Here is a 27,989-nt window from a genome sequence, read left to right as displayed (position 1 = left end):
GCAATGACATGTTTTGTTTCTATGTGCTATTTTAACTTTATTGTATGTGTGTTTTGTATGCCTAAAATGGCGGGGGTCAAGAGGGCCCTGGTTGGGGCTGAAGGGTTTTAGCCATGCTAATGATTCCCAGAACCATTTTACTGAAAAAAGTCTGAAGGACTTAAATGACATGGTGAGATGGTGAGGAGTTTCATTAGTCATTATTTTCGGCAAGTCATTTCGAAAAGTCATTATTTTCGGCAACATACACATATTATTTACTGGTGTAGTAACTTACATTGATCATTCAATAAATCTATTGATCTCGAGAATACAGAAGTTTCTGTTCTTGATATTCTACTTAGCAATGATATTTTCATGAGTACCTTTAGTAAACTCATATGTACTATGTATCATTAAAGCCTATGGTAATTTATCATTAACAAATCATGTCAGTCTAAGGTGAATGTGGGTGCGCCAACACGGCCTTTAAAGCACGCACGGTGAGCTAATAGACACATACCACCTGGATTAGTGGTGGCGGCGTGCTGTGCATTCCTGTACAAGTTTGGTCATGTTTGCATCAAACGCCGCGGGTTCCAGTCGTTCTAACAGGTCAGTTTTGTGCTTTTCTGCAGCCTCGGTTGATGCTGGCGTGTTATTTAATCACATTTGTCTCGGGTTCAGGGTAGCAGCCTGGACAAGGTGTGCGTTTCTTCCTGGTTCCTGGGGGTGTGTGTTGTCGGCACGCACTGTGGGCTCTCTCCTGTGGTAAGTTCGTTCACTGTCTTGCTGGCTTTGCGTGCTGTGCCACAGCTGATGTTAAGTTCTGCTTTAGAGCCTGAGTTGTAGTTGGCTGTCCCCCTCCTCCTCCTGATGTCTGTGGGTGCGTGCACCTACACTGGCAGTTAAGATCTCAACCACACAGGCTGAGTTAATGTAGTTGGTTGTTTTATTATCCTCATGTTTCTCATCTAGGCATGAGGAACCACGGTGCGTGGAGTGCACGTTTGAGTTGCCACCTCCTATTAAAGGAGCCATTGCTTTGTCCACATTTTCGTTGGTCATTAACAGCTGGGCGCATTGCTTCGCAGAGGGCTCCCTCTGCTGGTGCGTTTGATGCACTGCACGGGACTGACTCGACCTGTTCTGGTTGATATGGTGGGGTAAGGGTTTTATTCCTTTTTTTGCTGAGTTTCTTTGCTTTGATTTTATGCATGTTTTGTTTGTTGTTGTTGTTTTTGGTTTGTTGCTTATGTTTTGTTTTGGATTGCAGTGTTTGGTTGTATTTGCTTTTTTCATTTGTGCCTGAGTGGGGCCCTTGCTCAGCCAATATTAATCAAGATAAAAGGTAAAAAACTTAACTTTGTGCTAAGTGCAACATAAAAACTGGTTAAAGGTGAACAATTTAAGCTTGTGCTAAGTGCAGTATTCAAAGGTCAATAATTTAACTCTGTGGAGAGGGCCACATCGTGCCTGATGTGTATGTGCAAAGTTGTGAAAAGCAGGGCCATGAAATGTGTAACTTGTGAAATGTTTTATATATTTTAAATCAGTTTGAAAGAATAAATCTACCTTGTGATAAACACACCTCTCTGTTTCCCGTACCTAGTGCAGCCTTTTGTGCCACTATCTTTTGATCAATCAACATCTCTCTCTCTCTCTCTCTCTCTCTGAGAGAGAGAGATAAATAGATATATAGTAGAGAGAGAGAGAGAGAGATAGATATGTAGAGATATAGAGGTAGAGATATAGAGATACAGTGAGGAAAATAAGTATTTGAACACCCTGCAGTTTTGCAAGTTGTCCCACTTAGAAATCATGGAAAGGTCTGAAATTTTCATCTTAGGTGCATGTCCACTGTGAGAGACATAATCTAAAAAAAAAAAAAAAAAAAAATCCGGAAATCACAATGTATGATTTTTTTTTATTTTTTTTTATTTATTTTTTTTTTTTAATAATTTGTTTGTATGAGGTCTGTTAGAAAAGTATCGGACCTTTTTATTTTTTTTTTTTTCAAAAACCATATGGATTTGAATCACGTGTGATTGCATCAGCCAAGCTTGAACCTTCTTGCGCATGCGTGAGTTTTTTTCACGCCTGTCGGTTGCGTCATTCAATCAATCAACTTTTTTTCTTATATAGCGCCAAATCACAACAAACAGTTGCCCCAAGGCGCTCCATATTGTAAGGCAAGGCCATTCAATAATTATGAAAAACCCCAACGGTCAAAACGACCCCCTATGAGCAAGCACTTGGCAACAGTGGGAAGGAAAAACTCCCTTTTAACAGGAAGAAACCTCCAGCAGAACCAGGCTCAGGGAGGGGCAGTCTTCTGCTGAGACTGGTTGGGGCTGAGGGAAAAAACCAGGAAAAAGACATGCCGTGAAGGGGGGCAGAGATCGATCACTAATGATTAAATGCAGAGTGATGCATACGGAGCAAAAAGAGAAAGAAACAGTGCATCATGGGAACCCCCCCCACAATCTACGTCTAAAGCAGCATAACCAAGGGATGGTCCAGGGTCACCCGATCCAGCCCTAACTATAAGCCTTAGCGAAAAGGAAAGTTTTAAGCCTAATCTTAAAAGCAGAGAGGGTGTCTGTCTCCCTGATCTGAATTGGGAGCTGGTTCCACAGGAGAGGAGCCTGAAAGCTGAAGGCTCTGCCTCCCATTCTACTCTTACAAACCCTAGGAACTACAAGTAAGCCCGCAGTCTGAGAGCGAAGCGCTCTAATGGGGTAATATGGTACTACGAGGTCCCTAAGATAAGATGGGACCTGATTATTCAAAACCTTATAAGTAAGAAGAAGAATTTTAAATTCTATTCTAGAATTAACAGGAAGCCAATGAAGAGAGGCCAATATGGGTGAGATATGCTCTCTCCTGCTAGTCCCCGTCAGTACTCTAGCTGCAGCATTCTGAACCAACTGAAGGCTTTTTAGGGAACTTTTAGGACAACCTGATAATAATGAATTACAATAGTCCAGCCTAGAGGAAATAAATGCATTAATTAGTTTTTCAGCATCACTCTGAGACAAGACCTTTCTGATTTTAGAGATATTGCATAAATGCAAAAAGGCAGTCCTACATATTTGTTTAATATGCGCTTTGAATGACATTCGCCTGTGAGCAGGCTTTGTGTGAGCACTGGTCCACCCCTCTCGTCGTTTTTTTATTGCGAATAAATGTCTGAACGATTTGGAGCTTTGCTGCATCAATTTTTTTCCAGAAACTGTGAGAGACCTCCAGGTGGACACCGTTTGGAAAATTAATATGGCTTTCAGGGACGATTTTATGGGGATTATACAGATTAAGGAGTGTTACTGCCGCTTTAAGGACGGCCCACAACTGCTGAGAGCGTGGCGCACGCCGAGCGCCAATCGACAAGCTGAAACCCCACTGAAACAACCACATCATTTCCAACGTGAAGGCTTTGTTGATCCGGGACCTCGTCTGACTCTCACAAAAAGGCAGAAGTCGTGGACATCAGCACTTTTTCGGCACATTCCACTGTTACAGGAGTTTTTTTCATGGAAAGAAAAGCGGAGGGATGCGCCACGGAGCCGTTCATTACGTGGGACAAAACCACCTCGGTGTTGGTCTCACAGGATGGCTTTCAGGTGGATTTCAGACAGCTGTCGGTTGCTTTTCAGTCGTGTGATTATCTGATTGTGATTGTGCATGAGCTGAACATGCCCCAACATGTCCTGTGAGGCTTCATCACGGCGTTGCTTTGCGCCATGCGGCTCCACCGTGACGCGCAGAACTCCTCCGCACGTCTGTCTCAATGTGCCGAAAAAGTGCTGATGTCCACGTCTTTTCACAATTCCTGTGCTAGTCAGACGACATACCGGATCAAGACAGCGTTCAGTTTAGAAATGAACAGCACATTCCACTGTTACAGGAGTTTTTGTCATGAAAAGAGGAGCGACTCCACCGCACGTCGCGGTGGAGCTGCATGGCGCAAAGCAACACCATGATGAAGCCTTCCAGGACATGTTGGGGCATGTCCAGCTCATGCACAATCACAATCGGATAATCACACGACTGAAAAGCCACCGACAGCTGTCTGAAATCCACCTGAAAGCCATCCTGTGAGACCAACACCGAGGTGGTTTTGTCCCGCGTAATAAACGGCTCCGTGGTGCATCCCTCCACTTTTCTTTCCATGAATAAAAACTCCTGTAACAGTGGAATGTGCCGAAAAAGTGCTGATGTCCACGACTTCTGCCTTTTTGTGAAAGTCAGACGAGGTCCCGGATCAACAAAGCCTTCACGTTGGAAATGATGTGGTTGTTTCAGCGGGGTTTCAGCTTGTCGATCGGCGCTCGGAGTGCGCCACGCTCTCAGCAGTTGTGGGCCGTCCTTAAGCGGCAGTAACACTCCTTAATCTGTATAATCCCCATAAAATCGTCCCTGAAAGCCATATTAATTTTCCGAACAGTGTCCACCTGGAGGTCTCTCTCAGTTTCTGGAAAAAAATTGATGCAGCGAAGCTCCAAATCGTTCAGACATTTATTTGCAATAAAAAAACGAGAGGGTGGACCAGTGCTCACACAAAGCCTGCTCACAGGCGAATGATGCAACCGACAGGTGTGAAAAAACTCACGCATGCGCACGAAGGTTCAAGCTTGTCTGATGCAATCACACGTGATTCAAATCCATATGGTTTTTGAAAAAAATAAAAAGGTCCGATACTTTTCTAACAGACCTCGTATGTTACTGCTGCAAATAAGTATAAGTGTTCAAATACTTATTTTCCTCACTGTAGATCAGGGGTGGCCAAGTTCGGTCCTCAAGAGCCACATTCCTGACACTCTTAGTTGTCTCCCTGCTCCAACACACCTGAATCCAATGAAAGACTCGTTAGCAGATTTTTAATGAGCCTTTCATTGGATTCAGGTGTGTTGGAGCAGGGAGACAACTAAGAGTGTCAGGAATGTGGCTCTCGAGGACCGACCTTGGCCACCCCTGCTGTAGATAGAGATATAGAGATAGTAAGTCCCTTCGGCTGCTCCCTTGTTTGCACTTGGGGTCGCCACAGCAAATCCAAGGTGGATCTGCATGTTGAATTGGCACAGGTTTTACGCCGGATGCCCTTCCTGATGCAACTCCACATTACATGGAGAAATGTGATAGAGATATAGAGATAATCAGGTAAAATTTGGGGGAGTTGCGGATTGTTGTAGTTGGGAATACACATTCTGCAGTAAAGATAAATGCACTGTGGGCGCAACCACTGATCTGTAATATATAGAAATAATTGGGCGCAACAGGGACCCAGCCAAGATGGCGGCCGGCTGATACGTCAGCGGCAGTCCATGAGGCGTCTACGCACTCTGCTCAGACTGCCGCTCTCATTGGACCAACATCTCTGCTGTTTTAGCATTGGGGGATAGCTTGCCCACAGATTGAGTTCGCCAAACTACTTTCGCGAAACTGTTCAGCGTGCCGCTCTCGTTGGAGCGACACCACACAGAATGTCTCTTCCCAGATAGATCTCTTTCAGTGCAGCTTCTTGTTCTGACTTTAACACAAAGTTAACACCCAGGTCTTTCATTGCCAGCTGTAAATGGTAATCAAAACATTCCAATCGTATCTTTCTGAGCTTTTCTGCATCAAACTCCATCGTGTCAATGTTTACAATGCTCATAAACTTTTAAGTTTCTTAAATATTTATTATGGCCACTCTTAAAACTTCAGTTCTCTTTCTAATCTTATTACTGGTAAATTTTAGAATTGATTTAGATTAGATATACTCATTATCTCACAGGAATAAATCACAATTATCTGGGAACTACTTGTTGCGCAGAAATTCATCAAGCACATCGGACGCGGGCGCGTGCTAACACAGAATCCCCAGAAACTGTGAAAAGTTGTTCGGATATAACGAGTGTCCACTTTTAGCTTGTCATAAGCTAAGCTAGTGGCGCTCGTGAGAGTGTGGCTAAAAACTGGTGTCAGTTCCTTTCCCAAGATGGCAGAAGAAAATATTGCGGGAATGAGCACCATGACCAGTCTAGTCTCTGTGACTACACTGTGTAAATGAACATTATACTACCAAAATGTTTTTTTTAATGCTTTTCATTGCATTAATAAGAGACTGCATGCGTAAGACACTGAAAACTTGCTAAAACAAATATTCCAAATGATCTGTGTCTGTTACATTTAGCTTACGTAGAATTTAATAAATGCAAACTGAATTTCAGACATTTTATATATATTACTCTGGAACAAACAGGACAAACAGTGCTGTAAAGGACAATAATCAGGATGTTAAAGACCAAAGTTCACTTTCCCCCAGAATGACATGAACAGGAAGCGATTGCGGCTCACAGCAAATCCCATTGAAAATAACAGAGAAACAACCTGAGCTTCTCACATGCAATAACATTCTCAGTGCAATAACAACGCCTAAAAACCCAGATAATATATTCAGGAGAGTTTCAGGCACATTATACAAAGAGGTTTGTGTTGTGCTGCTCTCTGTGTGCAGAGGTTAAAGTGCAGTCTGATCAGAGTGTCTCAGTGTTAATGACATCTCACAGAGCGGCGACCTCTTCCAAGTTTTGCAAGACTTTGCGGGATTTGAAACAAATGACAGAGGAAAAAAAAAACAACCCAGCAGCAGCGATTTACTCCACAGGAAGCGTCAGCTATTCAAAGTATGTTTTCTGGTCAAACCTACCGATATACTTTTGATTTGTATAATTTAACTACTTTTGCCATTAAAGTTTATAGTTCTGGTCTTGCTTTGCACCTTTAACATCATGTTGTTGATATCACGAAGAAATCTCACCTGTAGATCGATTTTATTTTAAGTTCAATAAATGTAATTACAAATAATCATTTATATATAATTGTAAATCCATTAAAATACATGAGCTGTCGTGTTCTGCTTTATTATTACTCAACTCACTCATCTTCAACCACTTGTAGTGCAGCAAATAACTGAAACAATACTTCACATGGTGATAGAAGCACCAAATCCAGCACAAATTCTCCTTAGACATTGTTCTTTTGAAAACCCGACAGGCCACTTGAATTCTCAATAGGCGGCCACGTAGGGGTCAATTGAAGAATTACACAGAGGTTAAAATATAAAAATGCTCCAATCATATTGAAAACTATAGCACATTATTTGTCTGGTCATAAAGATTCCAAAAAGGGATAGTTTGGACTATCTATGACTGAATGTTATGGGTAAAAACCTTAAGAATGGTGACAAAGTCAATTTCAGTTAATACAGGGGTCAAAAGCTAAAGTTGCTCCAATTTTAGTAAAAAATGGTGCAAATTGTTGACTGAGCTACTTGGATTAATAAATGGAATAGTTTTGACTGTGTTGAATGCTTTGTCTCTAAAGTAAAAGTCAAATAATGGTGACGTCCATTGAATTCTATGACATGTGACATATGTTACCACGTAACGTGATAACTAAGCATGATACATGGTGCAAACTATTCCTTTTTGAAACCCTATTAACACAACCAATAATTTGAACAAAATTGGAGCAACTGTAACTTTTGACCCCTGTAAAAACTGAAACTGAATTTTGTCACCATTCTTAAGGTTTTCTTACCCCATAACTCCATAACATTCAGTCATAGATAGTCCAAACTATCCCTTGTTGGAATCTTTACAATCAGACAAATAATGTGGTATAATTTTCAATATGACTGGAGCATTTTTATATTTTGACCCCTGTGTAATTCTTCAATTGACCCCTACGTGGCCACCTATTGAAAAGTCAAGTGACCTGTCATTTTTATCTAAGGTGTACTTTTGCCAAACTTGGTGCTTGTATCACCATTTGAAGGATTCCTCTGTACATTTTCTGTTATCTGCTGAACTATTAGTCAAGGTGTTTGGGAATGCAGCCCAGAGGGGGCGGTAAACTCCATCTAATTAGTAATATGTTTAAGTTCAATTCAATTATATATTTATTTATTTATTTGTTTGTTTTATTGTACATAGTCCCCCGAAGCGGCAGGAGGCCACAAGCAACCCCACCACTGGAGACCGTCATAGCAGTTAAGCAAATTATTTTAACAAAACAAAGGAGAGAGACCAGTTTGGAGTGATTTGGATGTGGAGGGGGAGCTGAGTGACGTCACAGGTCAGAAAATGTATTTCTGAATGACTCAAAAGCTAAAAAAAAAAAAAAAAAAAAAAAGACTCAAAAGCTTTAACAGCACAAACAGAATTTTTTTTTTTTTTTTTTACAACGCAAACCAGCACAAATGAAAAACAGTGCTATTTTAATATTTTGAGGTGGGGAGGGGGCACCTTTACGCAGGTCCATCACTTTTTATTTACTATTTATCTTGCTCGTCAGCAAAAAATAAATTATGTGGATACCTACCCTCCCACACACACACACATACACACAATAAATTCATTCAATAAATTAAATTAATTCAATATTGAAGTGATTTTATTTGTTTGCTTGTTTGTTTTGTTTTTTTTATTTGATACTTTATATATGGACCAGAATGGAAATAAGTTTCACTTTCTGGTGTCGTCAGTGTATTTTTTTTTTTAAGTATTTGCTTTATGTACTTGTATTGACTTTTACTAAATAAATTCAGTCAGTCACTCATTGAATCCTCATGACGACTTCTGTTTTGACTTCTAGAAAAAAATGGCAGACTGTGGAAACGGCTGTTCACAGGTGAGTTAAACAGGAACTATGCCACATTTTACCTTAATTTTACAGCTTGGGAGTAATTGTAATTACTAAATGACTTGTTTTATGGAAAATGTCCCCCCCACACACACACACCAAGTATCTTGTAGCAGAAAACCAGCCTTGCAACTTTAGGGACGCCGACCTGGTGTCCAATGATTGAGAGTCTTGGGTCTCATGAGAAATGTGAGCTGCTTTACAGCACTACAAACACATACATGCCCCCTCCGCGCTCCATGGAGGCACCAGCAAGCTAGAGCTATAAGAACAAGCCAATTCAGGCTGTATTTTTTTACATGTTCATCATCATGGCGAGCCGGTGAAAAGCAAAGAATTAAAGTAGACCTGCATTGAAATAAATGTGGTCAGATCTCATAAAGAAATAGTTGATATGTATTTATAAGACCCTTATGAATGCAGTAAAGTAAATCTGCAAGCCCAAATTTGTAATTCAGTGGAGAAATCTTCATTTAAAAATGACAAATTTGCAGCTAAAATTTGGCCCTCCACGAAAACTGTTTGTACATCCGGGACATTGCAGTGACGTGCGGCAGAAGACGGAGCGCTCGCGCCTTCAGTCTGATCCCGCATTGAAATTGATTTTATCTGTTAGTAATGTTACTGTTATACACATCCTGGTTTCAACATCCAACAGTAAGCTGCAATGAATGCGAGATACAGCTCTGCATGCTCAGATCAGCGGCGACATCGACAGCGGGTGACGTTCTTCCCCACTCCTTGTTCTCACTGCCTCCGATGCACTTACCGAGTGCGGGCTCGGTAAACGCCGCAGCAGGCCACTCTCACCGCACTGTCTGCTGTGCAGCCGGCACCACCTCCCTGTCTACTGAATGGGCCAACTTGGCAACAAGTCCAGAGACTACGCTCGCTGTTTTGATGCGGAGCGGCCGGTGACACCTGTTGCCCGCAAGGACAGACTTCTTGTGGAAAAATTTGCAGCGCCGCACGGTCTCGGTAATCGGAGCCACAGAGCTCCATGGCCGCTGAGAGAAGTTTATATCTTTTTAATGATTTGAATTCTTTGCGGGTCCCGCATCCGTACCCCGCGACGGTAACACCGGAGGCTAAAGACAGTAGATTTTCAATGCGACACCACTCAATCAAATGGGTGTATGAAAAAGTCCCTCAAAATAATTTTCAAGCAAAAATAAAAGAAATGTGTACTCACCAAATGTGCCGCAAGACAATATGAAGTTTTAAAAAAAGTCGATCCTTCTGTATAAGACAATAAAATGGTGCTTTTGTAAGAGATGCAAACTGACGTAAATCCACAAATTACAGTTGGCGCGCGCAATGCATGCTGGGATAGGGTCTTCTTTCTGACATCTCGGCAGCGTCCCGGATGTGATGACAGTTTTGCGGAGGGCTAAATTTTAGCTGTAAATTTGTCATTTTTAAACGAAGATTTTTCCGTTGAATGACAGATCTGGGCTTGCAGATTTACTTTACTACATTCAGAAGGATCTTATGTGTAAATATGTCATTTTTTTGGTCCAAAGATCTGACTGCATTTTTTTCAATGCAGGTCTACTATAAAAATAGCTGTCAGAGAAAGTGAAGAAGAGAAAAAGAGTATTTGACTGAGTGAGGGGTCACACACAGGTCAACCACGGTCGGGCTTTCTAGAATAGCGAGAGCTGAAAGATAAAGAAGTGTGAAAAACAGATGCAGACCTGTGTTCTTGCTGCTGTACTTGTCAGTATATTGACATCAACTCTCTGTTCTCTGTGTATTTTTGTGTGTTGTCACTTTCTTGACGTGACTCCATGGATTGCCTTTACCCGCTCCATTGAAAACAAATGCACATGGGGAGTGAGGGAAGAGGTGGCGGGTGGCAGCAATGCATTTTTACAACAGTTTTGTGACATATGTACTCCTGAGCTGTAGGTGGAGCTCCACAGAGAAGAATGCAACCAAATAAAAAACCGAGGAAACAGTGAAAAATTGACCAGAGTTGCATAGTCACTCTTTAAGATTGCCCACAGGAGACTTGATCACAGCACACCGGCATAATCTGCTTTCAGCAGACAGCAGTTTGTGTTGAAACAGTGGTGATCTCCCTCACCACATTGCATATGGTAAATACATACACGACTTGGCTCATCTACTTTGCTTGCGGTGGTGAATATAACAATAACCAGAGGTGAAAAACCCTCTGGCTTCAGAAAGAAAAAAAGTCCTACCACATATTTGTTCCATCCACCAATCTAACAAGCTGACTGTAATTAGTTTAATGCTTCAGGCAGGTAAATGAGTTGATTGATACAATGCAACACATGGCAGGAAATGAAAGAAAATTTTGTGAATTGCAAGACTGCAGGATGTTCTTGACAGACTCTGGTCCAGTAATAAATCAGCATTCAGGTGACTGATAACAGCAGAATTCTCACCAAACACAGAGAAGAACCACCTGCTGTTACACTCCAATATTTTTATTTTTTTTTTTCCAAAAAACTGTGTTCTATTAACCCATAAAAGATCTACATAAGAAATAGCAACAATAGTTCATAGAAGTATCCCTCTTCCCAACTATTTCTTCTATGGTCTAAACAACAACCACACTACTTAGACCCCCGTCACACTTAGCACGAATGAGGTGTCAGTATGACGAATCGGCCCACATCCGAAAAGTGTTGAGGTGCAGTCTGAAAACATCAGACAGCAGTCTACATGGGCGGGCCCATTTGTGCGACTGTTTGAAATGTTTTGCACGTCTGCAAAAACACTCGTGGCCCAGTCTAGGTGGGACATCTATCCAATGGCAGTCTATGTGCAGTCTGAGCGTAATCCCACTGCAATCTACGTATTAGTATTGCATCGTAACAGCATTCTGAACAATCTAATCGCGGAACCCCAACATGGATCGGGCATGTCAGATCCTAGCGGCATGTCCCACTTGTGCTACGTACGTGCACTTCCACTGGATCCCATTCAGGGAGTGCAAAGGATATGCGATATGCAACATGTACGAGGTCTATTAGAAAAGTATCCGACCTTTTGTATTTTTTAAAAAACTATATGGATTTGATTCATATGTTTTTATGTCAACCAAGCTTGAACCTTCGTGCGCATGCGTGAGTTTTTCCACGCCTGTCGGTGACGTCATTCGCCTGTGAGCATGCCTTGTGGGAGGAGTGGTCCAGCCCCCTCGTCGGAATTCCTTTGTCTGAGAAGTTGCTGAGAGACTGGCGCTGTGCTTCATCAAAATTTTTTCCAAAACTGTGAGGCACATCCGAGTGGATACCATTCGACAAATTAAGCTGGTTTTCGGTGAAAATTTTAACGGCTGATGAGAGATTTTGGCTTGTTTCTATCGCTGTAAGGACTTCCCACGGAGCGGGATGTCGCGCAGCGCTCTGAGGCGACGTCGTCATCCTGTTTCAAGCTGAAAACCTCCAAATTTAAGCCTCTGTTGATCCAGGACGTCGTGAGAGAACAGAGAACTTTTAGAAGAAGTCGGGATCAGCAGTTTATCCGGACATTCCACTGTTAAAGGAGATTTTTTTAATGAAAGACGTGCGGACGGATTGGCGCGTCGGCTCGCAGCCGGTGCAGTGCGCCCGCCACAGGAAAAACACCTCCGTGTTGATAACCATTTGTAAAATCCAGGCGGCTTTTGGTGGCTTTCAGTTGAGTGAGTATCTGAGAAATTGTTTAACAGCAGGGCATGTTCCAACTTGTCCTTAAGGCTTCCAACAGAGGTGTTTTTCCTGTGGTGGGTGTGCTGCGCCGGCTGCGAGCCGACGCGCCAATCCATCCGCACGTCTTTCATTAAAAAAATCTCCTTTAACAGTGGAATGTCTGGATAAACTGCTGATCCCGACTTCTTCTGAAAGTTCTCTGTTCTCTCACGATGTCCTGGGTCAACAGAGGCTTAAATTTGGAGGTTTTCAGCTTGAAACAGGATGACGACTTCGCCTCGGAGCGCTGCGCGACGTCCCGCTCCGTGGGAAGTCCTTACAGCGATAGAAACAAGCCAAAATCTCTCATCAGCCGTTAAAATTTTCACCGAAAACCAGCTTAATTTGTTGAATGGTATCCACTCGGATGTGCCTCACAGTTTTGGAAAAAATTTTGATGAAGCACAGCGCCAGTCTCTCAGCAACTTCTCAGACAAAGGAATTCCGACGAGCGGGCTGGACCACTCCTCCCACAAGGCATGCTCACAGGCGAATGACGTCACCGACAGGCGTGGAAAAACTCACGAATGCGCACGAAGGTTCAAGCTTGGTTGACGTAAAAACATATGAATCAAATCCATATAGTTTTTTTTTTTTTTTTAAATAAAAAGGTAGAATACTTTTCTAATAGACCTCGTATGTGTTACGCATCCATCATGTGCAGTGGACATGAACATTCCACAATCAAACTTAAAGCACCATTTGTCACTGTGAGTCAATGCATCACTGTTCACATCAGAGATTCGGCGCAGCACCCGCAACGCAGCTGAACGGAATGTAACCCTGTAATGTGTTCGAAAAATCTCACTGACTTCAGATTTACTGACACACCTGTGCGACTTTTTTTAAAATTCCACTCACAGATGCACACTAATGTCATCTTTCATAGTACAGTCAGCTTACTCTGTATACACACACACACGTTACATATTTGCTACTTTTGTCATCTTTCCTGTTTGTTTTGTACTCGGTGCATTTACTTTTGAGTCATTGTTTTCAGGACTTACGTTATTTGTGTCCTTGCAGGGGGCAGAAACATACCAGACCTGTTGTGAGGGTCACGATGTCCAAAACTATCAGTTCTACTTGGAAAAGTCCGGGGAGCACGAGGCCATTCTCCAGTACTTTCAAAAGCTCCTACCAGAGGAATTTAAAAGGTACAAAACAACTGATTGCCTTTTGTTTTGTTTTTGTTTTTTTGTTGGTTTTTTTTTTGGTGGGGGGGATCAGTGTTTGAATCGATCAAACCTGCGAACAGTTCACTTCTAGTCATGCAGCTACAGTCACATACTGCACCGTGCACACTGTGCAGCGCCCGTAAGTTACACTCAAACATCAAACTAAAGCCGCTTCTGCAACGTGTTCTGTATGTTTTCTTGTGCAGCTTTTTGTTTGTTTGTTTGGTTTTTTTTTTTTACCTGTTCATAGTTTCAAATAAGCTTCTGGTCTGTCCATGACAGAGTAAGCCTAGTGATTTTACTAAAACAACTGCTACACAGCAGACCGTCCTTTATTGAGTTAAAGTCTGCAGACAATCCCCTCCTATGCACATTAATATTTGAAGTGCTTTTCCATGTAGATTTTGCAGTATCATGTGTACTGGAGTAACTGAGTGTTTTATTCTTTTCTATACTGTGATCTACTGCTGGAAGATTTTTAAAATGTCTTCCAGCTGATTATTGTTCATGCCTGTTGAGGGACGTGCAGCAAAAACTGCACAGTGTTAAAATGGTGTCTACCTAAAAATCTGAAATTATTAACGACAAAAGACAGCCCTGATTCTACTTGTATACCCTTCAGACTGAGAGACCCTCTTGTCCTATTGCTGTGCTGACTTGTCCCATGGTGGCGGATTTCACGATGGCGGCCTAATAAACTACATTGTTCTTCCTTGCGTAATTTTCATTAATATGAAATGTTTGCAGCAAACTGCAGCTTCCGAGCGATGCTACCGAATGCACACTCCTTCAGTGGTTCTGTATGTATATGCATATTGTTTTTCATCTTTGTCCCCTGGAGGAGCGTTCTGCAGTTGCCAGAAGAAAACCAAACAAGATTCTCATCTTGTACAAGACATGTAAACGTGAGAAATCAGTCAGACTCAAAACCAGCTTTTTTCCCAACAGCTGTACGGACATTAAACCAAGTCACTAACTAATGTTTTTATGTGTATTTAGATAGATAGATAGATAGATAGATAGATAGTCTTTATTGTCATTGTTACTTTTTACAAAGTCACAACGAAATTGAAAGTGCTTCGGCTCGTGAGTTAAGAGTAATAAATAGTTTAAAAACATATTACACTGACTATGAACAGGAATAAAACATCTAAAAAGAAAAAATATAAAACAAATTGCACTGTTTATGGACAGGAATGGTACGGTCACAGGTTGCACTGGGTGAAAAAGACTGCCACCAGATGTACTACATACTATTTCACCTTGAAGAGTTAAGTGCCATGATTGCCTTTGGATAAAAACTATTTTTTAGACCGTTTGTTCTGGTTTGTAATATTCTGTATCTCCTGCCTGATGGCATGAGCTGAAACTGACAATGTCCAGAGTGTGAGACGTCCTTTGAAATATCTATTGCCTTCTTGCAGCATCTGGACGTGTAAATGTCTTCCAGTGTGGGGAGGGGGCAGCCTATGATCTTCTCTGCTGCCCTAACGACCCTATGTAGCACCTTCTTCTCTGAGGATGTGCAGCTGCCATACCAAACACACAGTCCATATGTGAGCACACTCTATATGGAGCAGTGATAGAAGGCGAGAAGCAGATTCTGAGGAAGACTGTTCCTCCTGAGAATTCTCAAAAAGTACAGTCTCTGCTGCGCCTTCTTCAGCAGCTCCTTGGTGTTGGCGCGCCATGTCAGGCTGTTCTCCAGCTCAATGCCGAGAAACCTGAACACCGGCACCCGCTCCACACAGACCCCCCCCCCCCCCCCCCCCATAAAAAGTGGTTGGATGTCAGACTTGTTCCTTCTAAAGTCAACAACAAGCTCCTTTGTTTTTGTTGTGTTAAGGAGCAGGTTGTTGACTGAACACCACTCTGCCAGCCGCTCCACCTCATCCCTGTAGGCTAGCTCTCCTATGTCGTCTGAGATGAGTCCGACTACTGCCATGTCACCTGCGAACTTTATTATCTTATTACTAGGGTGGGTAGGGACACAGTCATAGGTGTAAAGAGTGTAGAGGAGCGGGCTAAGCACACAGCCCTGTGGTGAGCCGGTGCTAAGACTAAGAGCAGTGGAGATGTTGGAACCCAGCCTGACCCTCTGGGAGCGGTCTGTCAAAAAGTCCAATATCCAGCTGCAGGTGAGTGGAGGGAGTCCAAGGTCTGCCAGCTTGGCAGTATTTGTCTATTTATTGTTTGTTTGTTGTGTGTTGACACAGAGATGTGACCATTTTATGCTGTACTGGAAACAAATTCCACCAACTTGTTGTGTGGTCATTAATAAATGAATCTTGAGAAGAAAGATGGTGCAGATCCGGAAAAACTCCAAAATTTGTAGTGACACACAAAAAATTAATAAAGAAAAATTTGACATTTCCTATGTGGGCAAGGTTATAGGGTACCTGTGTCAGCTAATCACATTTTCTACTTGTCTTGGACAATCGGACATGCATTAATATCAATGCCTGCTGAGTAACACTCCCAATGCAACACTCTGATATGATCTTTAAAGATACGGTCCAAATTTACTGTATTGTTCTGAATATAAGAAGAAACCCTCATTAGGTTTTGAGCTGCAGTGTTGTCAGGACAGTCACTGTGTCTCTCTGTCACTATAAGCAAGATAGAGGGATGGATCACTACAGCGGTCTGGATGCACACTCATTTCACCGTTATTTTGCAATGCTTACTGTCCTTGAAGTAGATAACCTGTAAAAGTAGGCCCTGAAAATAAGACCACTCCAATTTCTCAGATGTGTTCCCAAGTGGCAGTGGGGAACTCACTATCTGTGGAACAATGTAGTTATATAAATTGGTACAGTTCACTGCAGATCAGTTTTCAAAGCTTCCTTCCAGCTTCTCTTTGCCTGATATGGATGTTGTGATGCTGCCTGGTTCGGAACACATTGACGGGGAGTGCAGTCTGTCTCTGTGATAGTCCAAGAATGAGTGTTACATTTGTTCTTTCTTTTTGAGTGGGATGTAACCTTAACATCACAAGAAGCTGTACCAAGATGACAGAAGTACCTCTAGTACTAATACAACCCCTGGCAAAAATTATGGAATCACCGGCCTCGGAGGATGTTCATTCAGTTGTTTAATTTTGTGGAAAAAAAGCAGATCACAGACATGACACAAAACTAAAGTCATTTCAAAGGGCAACTTTCTGGCTTTAAGAAACACTATAAGAAATCAAGAAAAAAAGATTGTGACAGTCAGTAACGGTTACTTTTTTAGACCAAGCAGAGGGAAAAAAATATGGAATCACTCAATTCTGAGGAAAAAATTATGGAATCACCCTGTAAATTTTCATCCCCAAAACTAAAACCTGCATCAAATCAGATCTGCTCGTTGACATTAACCCTATGCCATGACATTGATCCTATGTGTCTTTTTGCAAGGAACGTTTTCACAGTTTTTGCTCTATGGCAAGATGCATTATCATCTTGAAAAATGATTTCATCATCCCCAAACATCCTTTCAATTGTCCAAAATATCAACGTAAACTTGTGCATTTATTGATGATGTAATGACAGCCATCTCCCCAGTGCCTTTACCTGACATGCAGCCCCATATCATCAATGACTGTGGAAATTTACATGTTCTCTTCAGGCAATCATCTTTATAAATCTCATTGGAACGGCACCAAACAAAAGTTCCAGCATCATCACTTTGCCCAATGCAGATTTGAGATTCATCACTGAATATCACTTTCATCCAGTCATCCACAGTCCACGATTGCTTTTCCTTAGCCCATTGTAACCTTGTTTATTCTGTTTAGGTGTTAATGATGGCTTTCGTTTAGCTTTTCTGTATGTAAATCCCATTTCCTTTAGGCGGTTTCTTACAGTTCGGTCACAGACGTTGACTCCAGTTTCCTCCCATTCGTTCCTCATTTGTTTTGTTGTGCATTTTTGGATTTTTGAGACATATTGCTTTAAGTTTTCTGTCTTGACGCTTTGATGTCTTCCTTGGTCTACCAGTATGTTTGCCTTTAACAACCTTCCCATGTTTTTTGTATTTGGTCCTGAGTTTAGACACAGCTGACTGTGAACAACCAACATCTTTTGCAACATTGCATGATGATTTACTCTCTTTTAAGAGTTTGATAATCCTCTCCTTTGTTTCAACTGACATCTCTCGTGTTGGAGCCATGATTCATGTCAGTCCACTTGGTGCAACAGCTCTCCAAGGTGTGATCACTCCTTTTTAGATGCAGACTAATGAGCAGATCTGATATGATGCAGGTGTTAGTTTTGGGAATGAAAATTTACAGGGTGATTCCATAATTTTTTCCTCAGAATTAAGTGATTCCATATTTTTTTCCTCTGCTTGGTCTAAAAAAGTAACCGTTACTGACTGCCACAATCTTTTTTTCTTGATTTCTTATAGTGTTTCTTAAAGCCAGAAAGTTGCCATTTGAAATAACTTTAGTTTTGTGTCATATGTGTGATCTGCTTTTTTCTACAAAATTAAACAGCTGAATGAACATCCTCCGAGGCCGGTGATTCCATAATTTTTGCCAGGGGTTGTACTACTAGTACTACTACTATGCTACTGCTACTATTACGTGCAAAAATGAAGAGGTAAAAAAATTAAAAGGAAAAAGAGAATAGAAAAATATGACACCGACCCTTTACCACACTGATGATGATGATGATGCAGCACTGCTTCTACTGCTGCTACTACTACTACTACTACTACTAAAGTGCTCAATAGCTTTATGTCACTCCCTGTAAAGTATATGTGTGCCAAGATTGGCTCAATTCCTGTTTGGACAGGAGACACACACACACACACACATATATATACTATACTGAATATATTGGCACAATTTTATGTTTTAGTGCTGTTGGGTATCTTATTTACCCTTTCATCAATTCACCCATTGTTACCTCCGCCAAGGAGGTTATGTTTTTGGTCACGATTGTTTGTTTGTCTGTCTGTCTGTCTGTCAGCAGGATAACTCAAAAGGTTTTGAACAGATTTTGATGAAATTTTGTGGAGTGGTTGGAAATGACAAGAGGAACAAGTGATTAAATTTTAGTGGTGATCCGGATCACGGTCCGGATCCAGGAATTTTTTTAAAGGATTCTTCACCATTGCGGGATAGGGGGGAATTTTGACATTCTACTTTCTAACGCCACAAAAACAAGGCAGAAAGGCTTGAAAAAAAATTAAGGCGTAACATAGTCAAATGTTCTATCAAACAACAAAGTTTGGTGATGATCGGATCCGGATTCCAGATCTGGTGATCCAGAATATGCAAAAATATAGGGAAAATAGAAAATGTGTCAGTGTGAGGTGACAAATGAAGCTAGAGATGCACAACTAACACCAAATTGTAGCTGAATCTGTACTGATTCAGTAATGTGTCATCAGATTTGATGTAGCTTCAAATGTTATGGAGCTAGATCCAGAAGAAAACCGCCATTACCGAAAAATCGTTTTTATACAATACCTTTTGAACTAATAAAGACATAAAAGTGATTCCAAGTTCTAGTGATATGTTTTCATGGTCAAGGATGTCAAATATAAAGGAAAGAAAACTGTATGTATCATAGTTTTGGTTGTAACACTGAATTGTTGAATAGATCACTGTGCCAAGGAGGGGATCTCTTTAGGGTCAGTGACCCTATAGCCTTGGCGGAGGTTTGCACTCTCTGAGTGCTTCTAGTTTTTACATTTTTTTTTCGTGGAGTTTCTGTTATGTTGATGCAGAATTGGAGCAGGTAAAAGCTGCCTGGACATTCTTGGCGTTGGAAGTGGTGGAGGTATGTATCACCTCCCTGCAGCACGAAACTAAAGTGTTTCTCTGTTAGTTTACAGCTGTAATAATTACCCTAATGTACAAACAGGAGTTTGAAGTCTGGAGACCTTATCTTTATGGCAGGCGTATAACAAGTGGCACCTATGCATTTGGAGCACATCCGACTTCTAATTGGCGTATAGAGTTGTTGTTCTTCTTTTGTGTTCTCCCCGTTCACTCAAGGTCACCACAGCAAATCCAGTATGGATCTGCATGTTGTTTTGGTTCACACTTTGTCGTTCATGTCTTCTTTCAGGGGAGCTGGATGTGAAGCTGCTCTCTCTGCTGCAGTCCGCCTTTCCTGATGTCCTCATCACTGTGGACGTTTTAGACAGCAGTACTGAACAAATCAAAAACTTCAAAGGTATTTATAAAGTATTAAGTTAAGGTTTAGTAAGTGATTATTGGCAAACTAGGTTATCATTTTCAAAACAGGTAAAACGGGGTTATCATTATCATGTTGAGGTGGCAGAGGGGTGTTGTTGGCAGCTCCTAAATGTTACTAATAAAGTAACTAGTAATCTATCTTAGTTACTTTTAAAAGTGAGTAATCAGTAAGGTAACCAATTTACTTTTCAAGGAGTAATCAGTAATTGGATTACATTTTCTAAATAATTGTGGCAACACTGATTGTGAGTGGACTCTTCTTATTTTTCGTAATCCGTGTGGCATTCTCTCACTATGCAGTAGGGGGCAGACACGTCAATGAGATATTACAATGGCAAAATTGTACTTTATATGATTTTTGAATTGAATTAAATGAAGTTTTAAGGTGAAGATGTGCAACGAACACTAAATCTCATCATTGGCACTTTTTTCTCTCCGATCTTGTGCACATTTTATAGCATTGGTAGCAAAGTCTTCCAACCTTCAGAAGATCCCATTTGCTTGGCACATCATGACAAGTGATGAGTACCAGAAACAAGTCCAAGCCACGGGAGACGCAAAGAAGTTTGACTTCATACATATGATTCAGGTACTTTAAATTTTCTTTGCAGATATTCAAACACAATCAGAAGGTTGTTGGCCGCTCTGTGATGAATGTCCTCTACAAGCTCCCTGCCATGATTCACTGTGTAATTTCCTGCAGATGCTGAACTGTTGGTATGAATTGAGTTGTTATGAGCATCATTTGTCTGATAGAATTTCTTTAGGTACTAACACTTGCTTGAATCCATAGATTCAAATTAAAGGTTGCCCACAAATTGGTCCAACAGATGATCTGCTGTGTCAGCGACCTTGACCAAACAAAAGTTCTTCCGCAGCCTCCTGAAAGACAACGGCATGGTTATGATCGTTGTGGAAGGAGGTAAAGCCACCTTTAAAGTAACTATGTGTTGAGTTCTCCCTGTCGTATGTAGTCGCCTTTGAAGCACTACAGGCGAACTTCGGGCTTCACGCGACTTCATATGCTCCAATACTCCGAAGACACATGATTTTGTCATGATGCTCATGAAACATCTGATCTGCATCATCACATTTGTGTCCCTTGATTCTTTCCTTTGTCAAGCTGCACTCAATAAGCAGGTTACATAAAGCTTCACTAACACGAAGCAGTGATAACTGTTTCAAAGTCATGTGTCCACACCACAGCTGAACCTGCCACTGCTTCCTCTCCAAGCCTTCATGGTCACACTCTTCCAAAATCGAGTAAACCTGCGCGGACTTCTCATAAACACATAGAAATAAAACGTAGTCACCAGCAAAACGTTTCACTGTGTGAAAGTGACTGGACGTTCAACTGTTTAACACGAAACAACAGATGTTGGAGATTAGATGCATTCTGGGTCGATTTTTGCCCGTATGCGATGGCCAGAATTACAAAACAAAATTCATACTTTGCATTTTGATGTGGGGTGATTGCAGTTTTTTCTTGTTACTGCAGAGGGCGCTGATGTTTTGGTTTGACTTTCTGTTCATCCGGTAGCAATTTTATGTCTGCGTTTTGGTTTTTCCCTGAAAGCTCTTTGTATACAGAGAGCTGTTTTAACAGTTATAAGTGGTATATTCATAAACTTAAACCTTTGGGTTCCAGAAAACCACTTGCCCCAGCAAATCCAAGAGCCCCAGAGGGTTAAATACTACTGTCTGGGGGGTCAGGTATGATATCAGCCACAACCTAGATTGAATGCAAATGTGAATTTTGACACAGCACCTTAGCCAGTGTTGATTTTTGAAAAGTGCTTGATTTTTAGTGGCCTGAAGGAGGATTCAACGACATCTAGTGGCGAGATGTTCATATTGCAGACGTCTTTTTGGGGACATCTGTAATTATGTCCCCAAAAAGACGTTGAATGATAGATCATATGTTTTCGTAGGCTTGTTTGACTGCAGTATGAAAACCTTACCGCAGTCCTACTACAGGCCCCTGTAAAGGAGAACTAAGAAACTTTTTGAGCCTTTTAACTTCAGAGAAACTGACCCAGAGTCGTGTGAATGAGAGTCTCGGGTCTTGCGAGAAACATAAACTGCTTTACGGCACTACAGTAACAACACATACATGACCCCTGTCGAGGCACCAGTGAGCTAGTGGCTATAAGAACAAGCTAAGAAAGACTTCATTTCTTACATGTTCATGACAGAGCCAGCAGAAAAAAAAAACGCTCTCAAAGGAAGCAAGAAAAACAGTATGACAGAGTAAGAAATCACACACAGATCAACTTCGGTTGGCATTTTCTTGCAATAGTAGAACTGAAAGATGAAGTAGTGTGAAAAACACAAGCCTGTCTCACAGCAGTTTCTGATGGCATCACGAAAAGTTCATCTGTGGGCTATGCAGCTACTATGGGCTACCTGAATTTCTGTAGGGACGTTGCTGTTCCCATAAAAACGGTACGTTGCTTTCCAAACAACAAGCCCTGGATCACCAGCGATGTCAAGAATCTTCTAAACCAAAAGAAGAGGGCGTTCAGAGACGGAGATGGGTCAGAGCTTAGGCGTGTACAGCGGGAACTAAAGGCTCGCCTTAAAGAGGCCAAGGAGTCCTACAGGAAGAAGGTGGAGAGAAAGCTGCAAGACAACAACATGAAGGAGGTCTGGGATACAATGAAAACCATCACAGGCTGCAAAAACAGCAGCTGCAGCCCAGTAGATGGGGGTGTGGACAGAGCAAACCAGTTTAACGACTTCTTTAACAAGTTTGAGTGTTCTACTTCTGCAAACCCCCCATCAACCCCTCCCGCAGCAGTTATCACTTCATCACCATCAAAACCGCCAGCAGATCTGCCCTCATCCTCACCATCATCATCATCACCGTCAGCATCAAAACCCACAGTAGATCAGCCCTCGCCTTCACCCTCACCATCCTCACCACCATCATCATCATCATCGTCACAGTCAGCCGGAACAAACACTCACTCTCACCGCCCTCCCTCCTTCACGGTAGACCAGGTCAGGAGAGAGCTAAGGAGACTCCACCCCAGGAAGGCAGCAGGCCCGGATAAAGTGTGTCCCAGAATGCTTAAGGCCTGCACCAACCAACTGGGGGAGCCCCTCCAGCATGTTTTCAACCTGAGCCTGCGTCTCGGAAAGGTCCCAGTCACGTGGAAGACATCCTGTGTTGTTCCAGTTCCTAAGAAGGCACACCCGAAGGAGCTGAATGACTGACTACAGGCCGGTCGCTTTGACATCCCACGTGATGAAGACCATGGAGCGACTGCTGCTGAGTGTCCTCAGACCTCAGGTTAGACATGCTGAGGACTCACTGCAGTTTGCATACAGGGAGAAGGTGGGAGTGGAGGACGCCATCCTCTACCTCCTTCACAGGGCCCACTCTCATTTGGACAGGGGTAACAGCGCTGTGAGGGTCATGTTTTTTTACTTCTCCAGTGCCTTCAGTACCATCCAGCCCCTGCAACTGAGAGACAAGCTCATGGAGATGGAGGTGGACACTCATCTGGTCACCTGGATCACTGATTATCTAACTGGGAGACCACAATATGTTAGATTCAGTAACTGCACCTCAGACACAGTGATCAGCAGCACTGGAGCACCACAAGGAACCGTGCTCTCTCCAGTTCTGTTCACTCTGTACACATCAGACTTCAATTACAACTCGGAGTCGTGCCACATGCAGAAGTTTTCGGACGACACTGCTATTGTGGGATGTGTGCGAGAGGGACAGGAAAGAGAGTACAGGGACCTGATACAAGACTTTGTGGAGTGGTGCAAATCAAACCACCTGCAGCTGAACATTACCAAAACAAAGGAGATGGTAGTGGACTTTAGAAGGTCCAGGCCCACTCTGCAGCCAGTCTCCATTGAGGGGGTCGATGTGGAGATGGTCTGGTCTTACAAATATCTGGGGACAATTATGGACGATAGATTGGACTGGTCAGCCAATACTGACACCCTCTACAGGAAGGGACAGAGCAGACTGTACTTCCTGAGGAGGTTAGGGTCCTTCAGGATCTGCCATAAACTCCTGCGAATGTTCTACCAGTCTGTGGTAGCCAGTGTCCTCTTCTCTGTGGTGGTCTGCTGGGGGAGCAGCATGAAGAGGAAGGACGCCGGGAGACTGGACAGGCTGGTGAGGAATGCTGGTTTAGTGCTGGGAACAGAGCTGGAGACACTAACATCAGTGGCAGAGAGAAGGACCCTTAGTAAACTGCTGGCCATCATGGACAATGTTGAGCACCCTCTGCACAGCGCCATCATCAGGCAGAAGAGCTCATTCAGTGGCAGACTGCTGTCCCAGTCATGCCACACGGACAGATTTAGGAAGTCTTTTGTCCCTCAGGCCATCAGACTGTTTAACTCTTCCCAACACAGCAAAAAATAATCCTGTGATACATCTGATTAGACCTTTTATTGCTTTTTTTTTTTTTTTTTTGCACTATCAATAATGTTTACACCGTTTACTTCTTTGCACAACCTACACTGTTTATATTGTGTACTGTTTACATCTGCACTACCTCCCTATTACTGCATTATTACACTATATTTACTCCTCTGTTATATTCTGTGAGACTGGATGCTGACAAAATTTTAAATTTTATTTTTAGTTTAGTTAGTGGTTTTTATTGAGTGGTCTATTTTCTTTTATTTATTTAATCTTATTTGTGTGTCTGGTGTAATGTGTGTGTCTTGTCTAATGTGTAAGCTACTGGATGCCTTGAATTTCCCTCTGGGATTAATAAAGTATCTATCTATCTATTAGTTTGTGATACTGAAAATGTGGCACTTTTCGAGACGGGAGCACAAATTCATTTTGTGACAGGAGCATGAAATGCAAGGTGATGCGGGGGGTGGGGGGGGGGTATGGTTAGCATTAGGGGAAGGGGTAGGGTTAGAAATAGTAAAATAAAAAATAAAATTTTTAGTACAGTTTTATGACATATGTACTCCCGAGCTGTAGGGGGAGCTCCGTAGAGAAGACTGACATCAAAAAACAGCAAAAAAAAAAACAAAAAAACAAAAAACTGACCAAACTTACGTACAGTAGTTGTCCTTTAAAGGAAAACTTCAGGATTTTATGCTATATCTTTTTATTCGATGTTTTGTGGGTCATCTTTCCACGAAGGACAAAACATTTATTTGGTGCATTATTCATTTAAATTTCACAGGGGGTGGTGGATAAGTGGTTAATACACTTTGTTTCAGTGCAGGAGGTTCCCGGTTCAAATCCCACCCCTGCCACACTTCTTCTTGTAATGTGGAGTTGCGTCAGGAAGGGCATCCAGTGTAAAACTTGTGCCAATTCAACATGCAGATCCACCTTGGATTTTCTGTGGCGACCCGAGTGCAAACAAGGGAGCAGGCGAAGGGGCTCACTATTCATTTAAATTTCAAATATGGCTGCAGTAAGTATGATTAATTTGATTTAATGTTTTCCCCCAATATATTTTATTTCTATATAGTCAGTCCCTTCGCCTTCTCCCTTGTTTTCACTCGGGGTCTCCACAGCAGATCCAAGGTGGATGTGCATGTTCATTTGGCACAGGTTTTACACCAGATGTCCTTTCTGACGCAACTCTACAGTCCATGGCAGGGGAGGGGTTACACCAGCTATAACTACATCATGATGAATGTGTCTATATGAAAATAATCATTTCATTTTTCTTTATTTTTAACTTTCTTTGCAGTTGACAGTGGTTGGGACATCCTGTGGAATAAATGTGGGAACGAGCTCAGTCCTAAATGCGTCAGATTACTTCACAGGGAGAGATGTCATTGCCTATGTCAAGAGCCAGAGCCTGAAATACGACAAATACATCATCCCCAACACTTTTGACATCACCGATTGTTTCGATGAAGGCAATGACGCAGGACAACGTCTGCTGGATTTCATAATTGATGAGAATCATTTCCCCCAGTCCATCACCCCAGAGTTCAGGGCCGGCATCCGAGACCTTCCCAGGAACACGTGTAGCACTGAGAAAGACAGCAGGGTGACGTTCAAGAGCCATCTCAGCTGTGTACCTATTTATGCCTAAATGGAACCTCACCTGTGGAGCAGGGGGGAATGGAATACTATGTTAAAATTGTTTCCAGTCTATTTAGCGCATAAACATTTACTTTGTATGTCAAAATCAATGAATACAAACTAGGCTTATGAGCTGACATTTGTCTTGTGTTTTGATTGGACTTGATGGACCCAGTTTAGACCCGACTATACTGTGTGAAGTCAATAAGCTACATATTGTATTGTATTTAAAATGCAAACAGTATCACGTGCTAACATTCTGTCTTTTCTGATTATCTGTTCAATGTCCAGCAAAAGACAGAGATTTCAGTGAAATGTCACGGAGTGGTAGCCCTCAAGTCTGCCAAGAGCTGATTCACTTCTGGTGTAGATCCAGATCAAGGAGTGCATCCTTTAATGGATCTGGGTCACAACTTCTGTCTTAACTCCTTCAGATCTGGACTTTGATGCTTCAGTTGACTTAATTTGCTTTTAGTCTTGCCTTTGATCACTGAACCAGTTTCATTTGGTTGTAATTTCACCTGTTGAAGAATAAGGATCAAAGGTCAAGGTCCACCTTTGATCCTCATTCTTTTGCAACCTCCTCTTCAAAGTTCAGTGATCTGTGATCCAAATCAAAGATGAGTGTTTTGGATCAAAGATTAAACATCAAGATCAAAGGGCAGGTTGAATGATCAGCAATGAAAGATCAATAATTCAGTCATCAGGACCAAAGGGCATGATCAAAGATCAGCAATCAAAAATGAGTGCCCAGGATCAAAGAGCAGATCGAAAGGTCAACAGTTAGGGTCTAAGAATGTGACAGAACCAACCCAAAGAACTGCTTTTTGAAACAGTTTCTGTTACCCTCATCATGAACTGAACTGTCAGACCACAAACACTGTAAAATAAAGATAAGACACCACAAATGTCATGATCTGGGTATTTCTGAATGTTTTGAATGATACAGGACTTAAATTATACAAAAAAGATCAGTAAAGAAATATCATGAGTAAGCAACAAAGACATTACAAAGACAATGTTGAATATCATTTAATTATTATCATCAGTCAAAACATAATGCTCTCTATCTGTGTGTGTGTGTGTGTGTGAGCTGGCTGATTGGCTGAATGTGAGTCTGGAGACAGTTCCTGTGGTCCGGCCACTCCCCTTCCCCCGCCCACACCGAACCTTCACGTGGCCGCTCCGAGCCTGATACAGTTTTTGTGCTTGTTTCGTTGTTCTAAATACAGTGCCGCTGCTGCCACACACGCTTTTGTAGTTACTGACATTCCTGATTTTTAAATCAATACAGAATAATCTAGAAAATACATTTTAACACACCTACATTATTATTATTATTTATATATTATATTATTTTTTTTTATAATAATAATAAACTTCCAACAAAAACAATATCCCAGAGAGTTTTATTGGGACGCTTCACTCATGTTAAGCTTCAATCGTTTCTTACTATATTAATTTTATTTTGTAGCATTTAAATAAAGGATTCATAATATTACATTGCAAATATAATCAAAATTCATATGGTTTGCCAACCATTTATAATTTTGACCCCTGATGGGGAGAAATTCAAGCGATCTGACGCCATGACCTACATTTGGTAGCACAGTCATTGATCATGTGGGGCCTTCCCCCAAGCCGCATGAGGGATGCTGGGAAGGACATGACGACTTGGGTCTACTTGCTGTTGAGGGACCTGTGTGTGTTTGTGTGTTTCATCATTCTGAGGTGGTACTGACTGTTCTGATGAGATGAACTTTATCATTAGAAACAGTTAAAAGTTTTGTCCTCTAAAATAATATGAACTGTCTCCTTTATTGTATCTTGCAACTCTATTTTACCTCTTCCAGCCATCTTTCACTGAAGTAAGATCAACCCAGTCTCACGGCAAGTCGTGATTCAGCAGCACGAAATATGCATTAATCTGTTGGTTTGTGATATTGTGACGAAAAGCGCATCATTTTTGTCACGGCAGCATGAACGCATTCTAATTCATTTTGTGATGGCTGCACAAAATTAAAAGTGGAGCGGGGGAGCGGGGTCAGGGGTGGTTATGGTTAATGTTTGGGTGAAGGAATAGGTTTAAGTTATAGTTAAGGCTTGGTTTGGGCGTAGGAGTAGGGTTAGTAATCGTGAGTTTAAAAAAAGTCATGAAAATATGACTCATTTCATGACGGGAGGATGAACAAAAACATGAGACTGGGCTG

At 41.8% G+C, this 27,989-nt stretch overlaps 1 protein-coding gene across 1 annotated transcript; it reads left to right on the top strand.

The window, feature by feature from the left end:
• The first annotated feature begins 613 nt into the window (after positions 1-613).
• On the top strand, positions 614-26,585 carry LOC117525155 (histamine N-methyltransferase-like). The gene is given in 11 exon segments (XM_034187004.1): positions 614-750; positions 958-1,145; positions 8,620-8,655; positions 13,398-13,528; positions 19,268-19,320; positions 19,612-19,719; positions 20,201-20,331; positions 20,573-20,604; positions 20,606-20,664; positions 25,439-25,484; positions 25,486-26,585. Coding segments are annotated over 9 exon segments (894 nt in total). The 5' UTR covers positions 614-750; positions 958-1,145; positions 8,620-8,625; the 3' UTR covers positions 25,790-26,585.
• The last annotated feature ends 1,404 nt before the right edge of the window (positions 26,586-27,989 follow it).

Source organism: Thalassophryne amazonica, chromosome 14 (assembly GCF_902500255.1).
Source record: "Thalassophryne amazonica chromosome 14, fThaAma1.1, whole genome shotgun sequence".
Classification (NCBI taxonomy): Eukaryota; Metazoa; Chordata; class Actinopteri; order Batrachoidiformes; family Batrachoididae; genus Thalassophryne; species Thalassophryne amazonica.
This window is presented reverse-complemented; position numbering and strand designations above follow the sequence as displayed.